Source organism: Anopheles marshallii, chromosome 2 (assembly GCF_943734725.1).
Source record: "Anopheles marshallii chromosome 2, idAnoMarsDA_429_01, whole genome shotgun sequence".
Classification (NCBI taxonomy): domain Eukaryota; kingdom Metazoa; phylum Arthropoda; class Insecta; order Diptera; family Culicidae; genus Anopheles; species Anopheles marshallii.
This window is the reverse complement of record NC_071326.1, coordinates 83,493,132-83,505,668: the sequence shown is the minus strand read 5'-3', so window position 1 is coordinate 83,505,668 and position 12,537 is coordinate 83,493,132. Positions and strand designations below refer to the sequence as shown.

At 46.5% G+C, this 12,537-nt stretch overlaps 4 protein-coding genes across 4 annotated transcripts; 3 read left to right on the top strand and 1 right to left on the bottom strand.

Moving 5' to 3' along the window:
- Positions 1–1,420: 1,420 nt before the first annotated feature.
- On the top strand, positions 1,421–2,275 carry LOC128709777 (uncharacterized). Its single transcript, XM_053804796.1, has 3 exons — positions 1,421–1,493; positions 1,568–1,777; positions 1,851–2,275. Exons 1-3 carry the CDS (start codon positions 1,421–1,423, stop codon positions 2,273–2,275), a joined length of 708 nt encoding a protein of 235 aa, XP_053660771.1.
- Positions 2,276–3,851: 1,576 nt separating this feature from the next.
- LOC128718712 (glutactin-like) lies at positions 3,852–5,916 on the top strand. Its single transcript, XM_053812332.1, has 4 exons — positions 3,852–4,769; positions 4,840–5,211; positions 5,285–5,615; positions 5,699–5,916. The coding sequence occupies exons 1-4, from the start codon at positions 3,852–3,854 to the stop codon at positions 5,914–5,916; spliced, it is 1,839 nt and encodes a 612-aa protein (XP_053668307.1).
- A 1,428-nt stretch (positions 5,917–7,344) lies between these two features.
- Positions 7,345–9,386, top strand: LOC128707736 (glutactin-like). Its single transcript, XM_053802695.1, has 4 exons — positions 7,345–8,310; positions 8,415–8,789; positions 8,858–9,188; positions 9,253–9,386. The coding sequence occupies exons 1-4, from the start codon at positions 7,345–7,347 to the stop codon at positions 9,384–9,386; spliced, it is 1,806 nt and encodes a 601-aa protein (XP_053658670.1).
- A 334-nt stretch (positions 9,387–9,720) lies between these two features.
- On the bottom strand, positions 9,721–10,956 carry LOC128708338 (protein FAM8A1). The gene is made up of 3 exons (XM_053803312.1): positions 10,572–10,956; positions 10,357–10,498; positions 9,721–10,192 (listed from the first exon to the last, which is right to left on the bottom strand). The coding sequence occupies exons 1-3, from the start codon at positions 10,954–10,956 to the stop codon at positions 9,721–9,723; spliced, it is 999 nt and encodes a 332-aa protein (XP_053659287.1).
- Between the last annotated feature and the right edge of the window lie 1,581 nt (positions 10,957–12,537).

Sequence of the window (12,537 nt, the reverse complement as noted above, 5' to 3'; positions counted from 1 at the left end):
AAGATGTTGATAAGATGCTGCACCGTGCGGTGATCGTGCGCTGATCGTACATTAATTGCCCTCTCCGGTCGGTTGTTAATTCAATGTCGCAACGGTAATTTCACCCACGATGATTTTCTCACAATTGTTGTACGATTTTAATGTTCCAATATGTCCCGTTCCCGACCGTGTTCGTCAACGTCCCGGTGGAAGGAAATGGCCGTTCAGTGGGCTGAGTGTACAAGCAAACACTTTCCGATCTACGATCAGAGTGCTCATATTGTCGGTACTGCAGTGAATCATCTGCAGTGTGTAGAAAATGCCAGGCAGTTTCCTCACTGTATCATTGGCAGCAAATGGCTCGCTTCCTACACAGTACCTTCAGTTGACTTGCCAAATTAGCATCCAAATTCCGGAACAGAGCAGACAACGAGTTTACCGATGTTGTTATTGTAGAATTGTTTTCCGCACCTTCTACGCTTGTCGTGTAAGCAAATTGTACACCGAGTGCGATAGTTCTGTGGATCATTGACCCGCTGACCATAGAGACGCAACGTCACGAACACAAAACCTGGATCAACTGGCAGGGCAAGTTTCACAAATGATGCAAAAATAATAAGCTCTAGATACATGGGTTTAGGTTGCTTTTGTTTCTGTTTTCGCAAACCGTAGCCCGGTTCGGGAAGATTCCAGATCTCAAATCTCTATGCGCAGAATGGACAAAATGGATGAGCCTCGCAGTCACGCATGCTCACGTCCGAAGCTTGATCGAGATCTTACGCCCATCAATCATCAATCATACTTTGTGGTGGCTAAGAATACGGTGCAAAATGAATCCGAACAGTATTAAAAGACGAACAAGTTATTATCTGACATAGGAGATTTTGTAATAGAATAAATTAAATTTCTAATAAATAATAGTTGTTTAAGAAAACTTAAATCGATATTTATTATTAAGAACAAATTGCCAATATTTTGATCATGGTAAACAATCAAAGTTTACAAAATTATTCCTTAAGTCCGTATTGAAGACATCAAAAACCTTCCAAATTTGGATTGAATAAAGCGCAAATTACATCACCCTTTCATCGGCTCCATTCTCCAGCAACAGAAAGATCACTGATCTTGTACAAATCAATCAGCACTTCAGCACCACAACTTCAGCCAGCTTCATCCACACACCGACGGGTGCCATCAGATCAGCTGGAAGAACGCGAAGCATAATAATCTGCACAAACATAGAATAAACGCGAACGAACTTTGGTGTAATGTATCCAACTCTTCGTCCGGCATCTTGATTTTTTTTTTGGCAGTCTTACATTCCACTGACCTTCCTATATATAGTGACCCGAACTGCGTTAGAACATCAAATTCTAACAAGCCCTCGGACGAAGCTGATCTTCACGGTTTGGTGCAGTGTTTTTTTGGTGGTGTTGTGAACATGTTGAAGCTCGCCGTTTTCGTCGGATTGGTTGGATTTGTGGTGGGGTACGATTTTAAGGATTCGTTCTACAGTAAGTGCTAACGATCATGCGTTAACAGTGAACACTGTGCTAAGGTTGGTTGGTTACATATTTTCTGCCGATAGATGAGGTTCTGCTAGAGGGTTTGCTCGAGGAAGCAGATGAGCCTTCCATGTTGGGTCGTTTCCGTCGTTCGCCGTCCGATGTGCTGGACGATAAGTGCAAGCGTCGTTACAAGTGCTGCAACGATGCCAACAACGAGAATCTGGACAAAATCCACGAAATCAAGAAGCAGTGCTTCACGGAAGTACGCAACAAGAACAAGGCCGACGGAGGTAAGCATAGTAATAGCAGGGAAAGGAAGATGAATAGATCTGCATCTGCATCACCAAATAACTCCTTCCGCAGCATACGAACCGGTGGACTTTTTCTCCTGCGAGCGATTGAACAAAACCAAGTCGGATGTTATCTGCGCCATGGAGTGTGTTGGACGGAAGAAAGAAGTCATCAACGACGACGGCACGCTGATCGAAAGCAAGCTGATGGAGTTCGTGAAGAGCAACTTTGCGTCGGACGACTGGCAGCAGCCGCTGCTGGCCGGACACATTCAAACGTGCGTGAAGGAAGCGAAGGATAAGGCAGCGAAAAACCCCCGGGAGGCCGGCCAGTGCAACTCGGAAACGTCCAACTTTGGGTACTGTATGTGGCGCCAGCTGGCGCTTGCTTGTCCCAAGGATAAGCAGGTCGCCAATCGGCGTTGTGATCGCATCCGGGAGAAGCTGGCCAACAATGAACCGCTTCACTACTACAAGGCTGAGCTAGACGATATGTAAGGCGTAGGGAACTCATTTTATAAGACTCATTGCAACGAAATGTTTTAATAAATATAGCAATTGTGCTGAATGCATTAAAACCCAAAATGGATAACATTTATTTTCAATTCGACAACTGGTCAGGCATCCACCTCTCCAGCTTCGCCATGGTTAAGTTATGACTCTCCTTCACTCCACGTCTTTAAAATAAGTTCAGCGTAATCTTCAAGTCCAACCGGGTTTCGAATTTTTACTGAAACTTATCTTGACAAACTAAGTCTCAGTCGTCAACAGATAATCTATCCTCTGCGTGAGAGTATAGAGTGTAATTAATAGGGGAGCCCAATGGATATGGCAGTAGATTAGAATTCCTATTAACCTATCTCTCAAGTTACATCAGAAAGCTCTTTATCATAATTGAGCTTCAATTAAGTTTTTAAATCTTATCACCCTGCAGTTAATGTTAGCCGCCGATAAAGGATTCACTCTCCAACTCTCCAATTCCTAACTAATCAAGCAAAACAGAAGTCGTAAAAAGCTTAATCTACTATCCGAAGAATTGTATCTCTCATAATTGAAGCCAGCTTTAAGAATAATTTGGCATCGATCGATCGTCTCAGCTCATCTTAAGACGCATTATTTATTACGCAAGTAGCAGACGCTTCCGTAACTCATCATAACACTGTTAATTACGATAAACAATCAAGATATAAGCAGATTGAACCTCCATTTATTAAAGCCATCCCATTAAACAAGGCGCTCCACAATGCATAATCTGTCGAGCTTGGTAAAGATATTTGAGGCAAACATGATCGCCTCACAGTCTCGCCAGGCTGATACCTTGATCCTGCTAATCCCAAAACAAAATGCGCCACAAACCCCAACACCAGGAATTGAGGTTGCAATGAGCTGTACGAAACGCCACCGGATTTTCAATGGAACGCAATAGATAACGGCCGTGTTTTGGTAGCACGTCAAAAATGCGGAACAACGCGCGATGATTTTTAGCAGCTCCAATGCCCCAGGTAAGCGTGAGCAATGGTAAAGCGGAACAACACACACAGATAAAGACAGCATACCGGGGTATTGTACATGACAATCCTAAGCATCCCACTCACTTAGGGGAAAAACGGACAAGTCTCCCTCCTAAGTTATTTCCCATCCGTGCGATGTTTATTTGTCGCATGGGTTGAGTAATGGCGCGATGTTTTTTTTTTCGCCGCTAATCAAATGAGGATCAATATTCACATACACTAGAATGATTTCGCCGGGCACGATAAAATGGATATCGAATTCCATAGTTTGTTTCTGCGAACCTTTGCACAGATAACAAACTAACACCTTCACCATCTTCGACGCAAAAGCCAGTCAAAATAAGAATCACTTAAAACCGTCCTCCTGGGTCAGAAATTCGGTTAGTCGGAAGGTGGCCGCGGCACTAATTATACCTTGACCGGACGAACCGAGGTGAATACAAGGTGAAACCGGTGCCTGGAAGTGTACGGTTTGTGAAGCAGTACTGCTCAGTGAGCTATCGGTTCAAGTGTACAAAAGGGAACTTGAGTTCCGAATATTAGTGATTCAGAGCGCCACAATAATGCTGAAGCTGTTGAGACAACTACCTGTGCGTCATCACGCACAGGAAAGGCTTGTGCGTGTATCTCTCTGTGGTGCAACCAATAATCGCTCCTGCTCCAGTGACGTTGCCCCGGTTGTGGAACTTCCCGGGTTTGGCAAGCTTAAAGGTTCGTACACTAAAAGTGCCTGGAGTGGAACACCGATCCAGCAGTACCTCAACGTACGGTACGCTGAACCAGCAGTGGGCAAGAACCGCTTCAAGGCACCAATACCCGTGAAACCGTGGGGTGGTGTGCAGGATGTATCCGTGCGAGGTCGTGGAGCTCCCTGCTATGGAGATCTTAAAAAACTTCCCAAAGATCAGTTGTCCGCGGATCTGGAGGATTGCATCAGTCTGTGCGTGTACACGAAGGACACTAGTGCCAAGCGGCCGGTGGCCGTCTATATACACGGCGGTGGTTTCTACAGTGGTAGTGCCGCTCAGCATCCACCCGAGTATCTGCTCGAGAAGGATATCGTGCTGGTCGTGCCACAGTATCGACTGGGCGCGCTTGGATTTCTTTCCACCAAAACGGACACCATTCCCGGCAATGCGGCCATAATGGATGTGTTGCTCGCGTTCGAATGGGTACAGAAGCATATCGCCCAGTTTGGTGGAGATCCCGCACAAGTGACGGCCTTCGGACAATCGGCCGGTGCTGGTATACTGTCGTCGCTGCTGTTTAGCCCCGCGCTGAAGGAGTCATACTTTCAGAAGATTATTCTGCACTCGGGGGCTGCATTCGGTAGCTGGCTGTTTGATCACAATGGCGAAACGAATGCCCGGGATATTGTGCGTCGTGCTGGGTTTGACCACAAGGCACCACTCGAACGGGTCGAGGAGTTCCTGCTCGAGGTGGATACGTACACCCTGCTGAAAGCTTTCATGCAGCACAATGTAAGTAAGGGACGCAAGTTGTGAAGGCCTTGTTTAAGTTTTTCTCCAACGTTTGGCTATTCTTAACTAGTGGCAAGGTCTTCATAAGGGAATCAATAGCACTGGGGGCCGTATGACGATCGGTGGACCATCCCAAATCTTCCCCAAATCACCCTACGAGGTGATGAAGGCCGGTGGAGGTAGGAAGAATATTCCCATGTTAACGGGCGTAGTGAAGGACGAGGGCACATTCGCACTGGTGGATGTGTTTACCATTCTGACCGCGTTGAAACTTTACGACAAGAAAGACTTCCTAAGGTTTGATGTGATCGAGGAGATTCAGCGTATTCTAGGTACGGTAGAGGTGTCCTGCTCCGTTACGCCTCTTGCCGTGAAGAGTATGTTGGATATGGAGGCGGCCGCGAATGGAGACATCTTGAAGATGATTCCTGGACTTATCGATGTGAGTTGTAGGCCTTAGACATCTTCTCGCTCTTGTTGTAGGTAGCAACTTATTTTTGAACTCTCCTTAACAGCTGTGTGGGATGCATCTGATCAAGTCAAGTGTACTTCGGTTAGCGCAGTACAACAGCAGACATACACCGGATCAAACGTTTGTGTATTCCTTCGACTATCGTGGTGAACATACGCGCTTCGGTTACGACCAAGACATTCGCCATATTCCCTTCGATGGTGGTGTACATCATACGAACGATCTGCTGTACCTGTTCCCCTATCCTCCCACAGCCGCCCAGCTTAACGAACAGGACACCATCATGGCGAAGAAAATGGTTGACCTGTGGACATCGTTCATTGTGGATGGTGTTCCTAACGCGCAAGAACTTCCACATTGGCCCCCATTCAATCGTACGTATATCGCACCATGAACGCTCGAAACCTCGACGGTACCGAAATCCCTCTCATGACTCATTACTCGCTATTTTTAACAGAGATCTTCGGTCCGTACGTTCACCTTGACCGGCAGCTAACAGTAGGCAACAACTTCCTGGACGAATTCACGGTCAACGCTGACGCTGCTCGGCGACAGCGGCAACAGCTAAAAGAGTCCCCCGTACCAAAACACCCTGCACAAGACAACGGTCCCGTCGGCACACATCAGGACGAACTAATCCGGCGAAATCTAGCCCAGCAGCAGCAACGGGTGTAGGCGCTTTTTAATCCACTTTAGCAAATCTTCCGATAAAACAAACAAACAGTACATGCACGCAGGCGACACGAAACGGTACAAAACAGCACCAGTGGTTACGATAAATGGCAGTAGCAGCAACAATACACCCAAAACCCCACAGTTAGGGTGGTCAGTTAGGGTGGACGGCTCCACTTTAGTAGGATATTGTCGTAGTCCAGTCAGAGGCAGTTATCTATTCTCGACGAAGGTACCACGATCCCAACGATAGACGCTGATAATGCAGATTATATGATAAAAGGTTTCAACAAGGAACTTGTGCGATAGCTGTACGCACTTTTTCCACAAGAAATAATATTCTTTTACAACACCGATGCAAGGCTTCATTTATCACGATAATTAAATAAATAAGTATTATTTTAAGCATTTATGAGATATTACTGGATCTTTGAACTCTTTAAAATAAACAAAACTATTAATATGAAATTAACCTGTCCAACCTGACGAGCCTAACAGAGCCCTTGGGACTAAAACCAATTTGGTACATGGTGTTCAGAGGAATCAGTATAAAGAAAAAGCAACACAAAAATCTTAAACTCAATAATTACTGTATGATTTGGTAAGTCTTTAAGGCAAGAGAAAGGGACATGAGGCATACAAACAGCACTTAGTAGCATGAAAACCGAATAGTAAATTCTTATAACGGTGTGACGAATTTGAAATTGAACTGCTCATAGTAATGAATATCTGGTTGATCCCACCATATGCAAAGTATCCGGTTTCTGGTTTCTTATGAACTTTATGGTTTTCAAGGTGAAACTGAAGCATTTAAAATGTGATATTTATATTTAATTGAGCGTTTTTGATAAATAATTATTACTTTAAATGGCTCGTTTAATAAAACTAGCAATTTTACTACACACAACCAACGGTCCAAGCGTTATACGAAAGCGCCTGAAGGTATGCAATAACACCAACACGTACGTGTTGGTAACGCGTCCACGCTGTTTTCAAAATTAAAACTCAACAAGCGTTAATAACAAAGTAGTTTATAATTTGAAACTCGTTTGTTTTGTTTTTTGTATGACCTCTTTGTCTGACTGGCCGCAATACAATACATTTTGGTAAGTCTTTTATTGTGTTCCCGCCTCCCCGCCCCGTTGGTATCCTTTTATCAAACCGCCCATGAAAAAAATGGCAACAGCCAACAAAACCCAAAACCCTACCGCATGCGTGCAAAACGAGCAAACGAAGTGGAAACAACTTATCCAAGTGTGGCAAAACATCCAACCCCAGCGCTTATCTTTCGGACAGCGCTAATCGTCTTAAGCGTGCAGATTCGCGAAATTCGTTTTTGCCAACCAAAAAAAAAAATATATTCCGCAACGGTTAGACACACGAGAACGAGCTGCTAGGGAGCTGTAACACCAGACCGTGGTCAGTTTCCTAATGGCCACCATCAGCAGAACACTACTGCTCTTGCCGGGTCGTCGTCGGAAGTTGTTCACCGTCGGTAACGGTGACGGACTGTTGCGTGTGTTCGGAGGCTCCGTTCGGAAGCTGTCCACAATGGAGGGAGGAAGCCCCAGCATACCGACGGACCGTCCAATAGTGGAGCTTCCGGGGTTGGGTAAGCTGAAAGGTTCCACCACGCGCGGTGCCTGGACGGGTGTGAATATTTACCAGTTTCTGAACGTGCGCTACGCGGAACCGGCTACGGGTGAGCGGCGGTTTAAGCCACCAGTTCCGGCGGAACCGTGGGAGGGTGTGCTGGATGTGTCGGAACCGAAGCTTGGCTCACCGGTGTACAAGCGCATGAAGCTGCTGACGGAGGAACAAAGGGCCGAAAATCTGGAAGACTGCATTAATCTTAGTGTGTTTACGAAAGATTTCAATGGCCGCAAACCGGTCATAGTGTATGTGCACGGTGGTGGGTTTTACGATGGTGCGATATATCACTACCCACCGAACTACATCATGGAGAAGGATGTCGTGCTGGTGGTGCCTCAGTATCGGTTGGGTGCGCTGGGGTTTTTGTGCTCCAACACCAAACAGATCCCGGGCAATGCGGGCGTGATGGATGTGGTGTTGGCGTTCGAGTGGGTCCAGAAGTATATCAGCCATTTTGGAGGTGATCCACAGCAGGTTACCGCGATGGCACAGTCCTCCGGGGCCGCGATGGTTTCGAGCATGACGTACAGCCCGCTGTTGGACACGGAGAAGCTGTTTAGCCGGTTGATACTGCAGTCGGGCAACTGTCACGGTTCGTGGGTGTGGGACCGAAGTCCTGAGCGTAACTGCCGGGATATTGCCGGGTTTGCTGGTTTCGATCGGAAGGCACCGCTGGAGGACGTGGAGCGCTTTCTGATGCAGCTGGACATCTTCAGTCTGATGAAGGCTTTCACTCAACATTACGTAAGTAGCGCTAGAGCTGGGTATGACGAATTCTTGAAGGGATTTCCAAAGAATTGGTAAACTCTTTACGATTTTTTTTTTTGATTACCCCAATTGGATCTTAGCGACTTCGAACTCCGAACGGAACAGACACGATCGGTGGTGCACGTTTGGTGTTTAACGATCCCAATGGACTGTTTCCGGAGAATCCTTACTTCATCATGCGCAAAGGTGGAGGACGGAAAAATATGCCACTCCTCACCGGTGCCACCCGGCACGATGGAACGTTCGCGTTCTTGGAAGTGTTTAACATACTGCTGTTTAAGAAGCTAATCGGCGATCCACACATCACCATCCACCGGCTGGTGGACGAGGTGAACCAGGTGCTGGGTGTGGACGATCCGTCCTGTACCATCCGCACGCTTACCATGGCCCAGTTCTTCACACACGAACAGCTCGCGTCCGGTGATTTGCGAAAACTTCTGGCAGGTTTCTGCGATGTAGGTGGACGGTGTTGTGGAGGAGATTGTTTGTGGTTGTGTTGTTTAATATTTGCCTTCCATTACAGCACACGGCAGATGTTCTTATTAAGGGACCCGTGCTGAAGATGGCCCAGAACAATGCGATGTACCTTCCGGAGCAGACGTATCTGTACAGCTTTGACTACGCAGGCGAACACACTCGATTTGGTTACGGTGGCGACACATCGGCCATTCCGTTCGATGGCGGTGTACACCACTCGAACGATCTGATGTATCTCTTCCCGTATCCCCCAATGGCCGCTAACCTGAACGAGCAGGACACGTCCGTTGCGAAGCGAATGGTCGACCTGTGGACATCGTTCGCCATCCATGGCAAACCGGAAGCGCAAGACGTGCCTGATTGGCCACCGATAAACAGTGAATAGCACTGATATATTGCAAGACTAGCATTTAACTAACATTTCTCTTCCATCGCTTTCAGACGTGCTGGGACCGTATCTCAAGATTAACAAGCAGTTTACGATTGGGCAGGACTTCAGGGAAGAGTTTACCGTGACGATTAAGAATCCGTCCGAGATTGAAAAGAAGAAGCGGAACAAAACTGCATCCCAGTAGGCAATTGGTGACTAAGAACAAATGTATCGAAAGAAATAATAAAGTGCTGATGTAAAACCATATTGTAAACGGTTCCTGTTACGGGTACACTTTACACAATTTATTACATTTATATTACCAGCGTAACACTTCACCATAGCGGGGGTTTGTTTTTTCTCTCGTATTTGGTTAACTGAAAATTTTACCTTATACTAATCAGCGAGCATTTTGATGCTCCAAAACCATCACAGGCCGGTCTTTCGGCTGCCCAGGAGGTTTTACGGCGCTGTGCATGAAAGAAAACTCTTTTGGTACTGGGCTCATCCACAGCCTTTGGCGAAACTCTTCCACCTTCCTAGCGCCGTCTTAGTACCGGGTTGGGATTGTCCTCCACCACGACCGTCTTGGTCATGACGTCGTAGATGGAGCGATTTTGCCGGAAGCACAGCAACAGCAAACACATGGGAAACAGAAATGCTATCACAGCATTCTTCACGACCGCCCGGGCAAACGCACGGCCAAAGCTTGGTGTCGTGCCCGGATACAGTAGCGCCCGCAGCGGTATCTGATTGCTTAGCAAACCGGGCTGAGGTTGTGGATCCAACACTGCCACCGATTCGGCATAAACGATCCGCAAACCCATCAGCATCTTGCCGGGCGTTGCACTGCCCGGTATGACTTGTACGTGTGCCGTCCATACCGCTTCGTAGATGCACACCGCTATCTTGATGCCTATCTCGAGAAATATCAGCTCCGAGGTGAACGATAGCAGCTCGGTGTAATCTTCCTCGAACGAGTTACGAATCGCGTCCAGGTCCATGTACAAGCTGGGAAGAGGTAGCAAAGGGAAAGCATGTTTTTTCATAATGCAGTCGGTATGCAGAGTGAGAAAACAGTTCCGTGGCAATCACGAACACGCTTATCAACGGTTTCACGCCCGGTTAGGTAACCGAAACATTAAACGTGCGTCAGCGACGAGGGTTGCACTTACACATCGATTTCGAACGCATCCATAAACGCCAGTGTGGTCATTATCTTAAGCAGAAATATTATCGCTATATCGATGGCTTCGGCCGCAAACCGTTTCCATAGCGGTGCAATGACGTACTCGTATCCTCCGTGCCGATTAATAGCTAAAGAAAAGTGGGATAAAAACGACTTATATTCCTTAACCTTCGCACTGCCTCGTTCTGCCAACTCGCTTACCATCGTCTGGTCGTGTTGGATCGACCGTTTCATTACGTCCCCGGTTCACAGTAACATTCTGTCCCTGTACCGTTGGAGCACCGGATGAATTCATCCCACCCGTCGTACTTCCGCCGTTCGTCGTAGGCATACCGGTCAGGAAGGATCCCATGCTGGGAACTGCCGACGGTACGCTACCACCCGCATTTAGCTGAAACAGCTGCGGATAGTTGCTCATCAAATAGTACGGGAAGTGAGCGTGCAGATGGTTTTGCATCTCCGCATGATAGACCCATGTTCGCAGCAGCTCGAAATAAATCTGTTTCGACGTTTTGGTCAGATCCAGCTGTGGCACACCATCGACCGGACTGTCCTTTTCATTGATTGTGTCTTGAGTTTCTGCCATGATGCAATCTGGACACGGCGAACAACCACTGAAACTTTGGCAATCAGTTCGTGAGAAAAAATCACCCCACTGTTTGCTATATCTGTTATTTATCGCGTAATGTTTTTCCAGCGCACAAACCAAAACAACTGACTCAGAACAACAGACGCACGATGGAAAGCTATGCGGTCACGGATGAAGACATTACGACACTGCTGCACCAACCCATTGTGGAGAAGATTTATTTTTCAAAAACTATTTATTTTTAATGTACACATTTTTAACCACTCATAGTCCATTTAATAAGCAGAATATATCTGTTCTATTAAAATTACCAGTTATTCTACGGTTCGGTTTCATAATGGGGAAGTAAGACTAATATGGAACTTCTATGCTGGTTAGGAGTCTACACAAAGTGGGACTTGCGGGGTTTGCAGTTTAAACGATCCTGTGTACTACCGATGCTCAGTTTGTTTTTTTTTGACGGACACATTAGTACTATCATTTCGCTTAATTTTGGGTTAACACGCCTCCGTTATTCGACAACCACACGTGAACAACCACAAAAAATTTTACGAACTTGGTCGTCCGGCGTCACTTTAATGACATAATCTGCACACCAGAGTCTATATTGGAGTCTAATTGGAGTCTAATTCATTGCACGAAAACGAGTTCATCGTACAACTGTTAAAGTTCCGTCTTCGTCTTTCCACACATACGAGACCAAAACGCTTTCTGAACATCTGAACAAGACGACCTCAAAGGTGTTTTGGCAATTTACAGCGTGTAAATGATGTCTAAGTTAGAAAATTTATTTTTGCTCTGAAATTTTAGAGAAACTTCTCTTTGTACAAATGCTTTAGTAATCTGTTTTTGTAATGCAAAACAGCGCACATTTTAGATAACTAAAATAAAGAAAATAAAGTTTGTTGCACAATCTGTCACGATAATGTCCAGTTTGCCCGACCCACAGTGTAACGTCAACACTGGAGAAAGCTGTCAAAAAAGTGTAATGTCACCAGATTTTTGTCGAAAAACGCGAATGCAAGTTTTTCCGATACGCTGAGCCAACGTTGGAGCAGCATCAGCACAAGAGCAGCAGTAGCACCAGCAGTCCAGCGATTATTTTATTGATCCACAGCGACGCCCGTCTGCCGCAAGCGTGTGGGAGGAAAAATCGGGCCCACAAGGTGCATATCGAAAGCTAAAAGGCGAAAAAAGAAGTGCATTGTGTAGTTTGAAATAAGCCAGGGCGTATCGCCGAGTAGGGGTTATTTTTTTTAGTCGATTCGCTGCTGCTGTCATCGTCTTCGTCATTGCCGTGCGTGACTGGGAGGGTGTGTTTGTGCACGCGTGCTAATAGTGTACGTGCGTATCGGCCGTAACCGCAACGGTAAAACAATTCCAAGCGCTTTTCCCTACGCGATCCAGTGCACCGTAATCTTGGCGTGCGTTTCTGTGTGTTCCGAAAAGTGTGCGCTTGTGCGTGTGTGGGTCAGTTTCTTTGCCCTTCTTTAACGTCCGTGTAGCATCCGAGCGGTCACCCGCGGCACGGTACCGACAATCTGCGTGGCCTTTCTACGCACACAGTGGCAAGGTTAG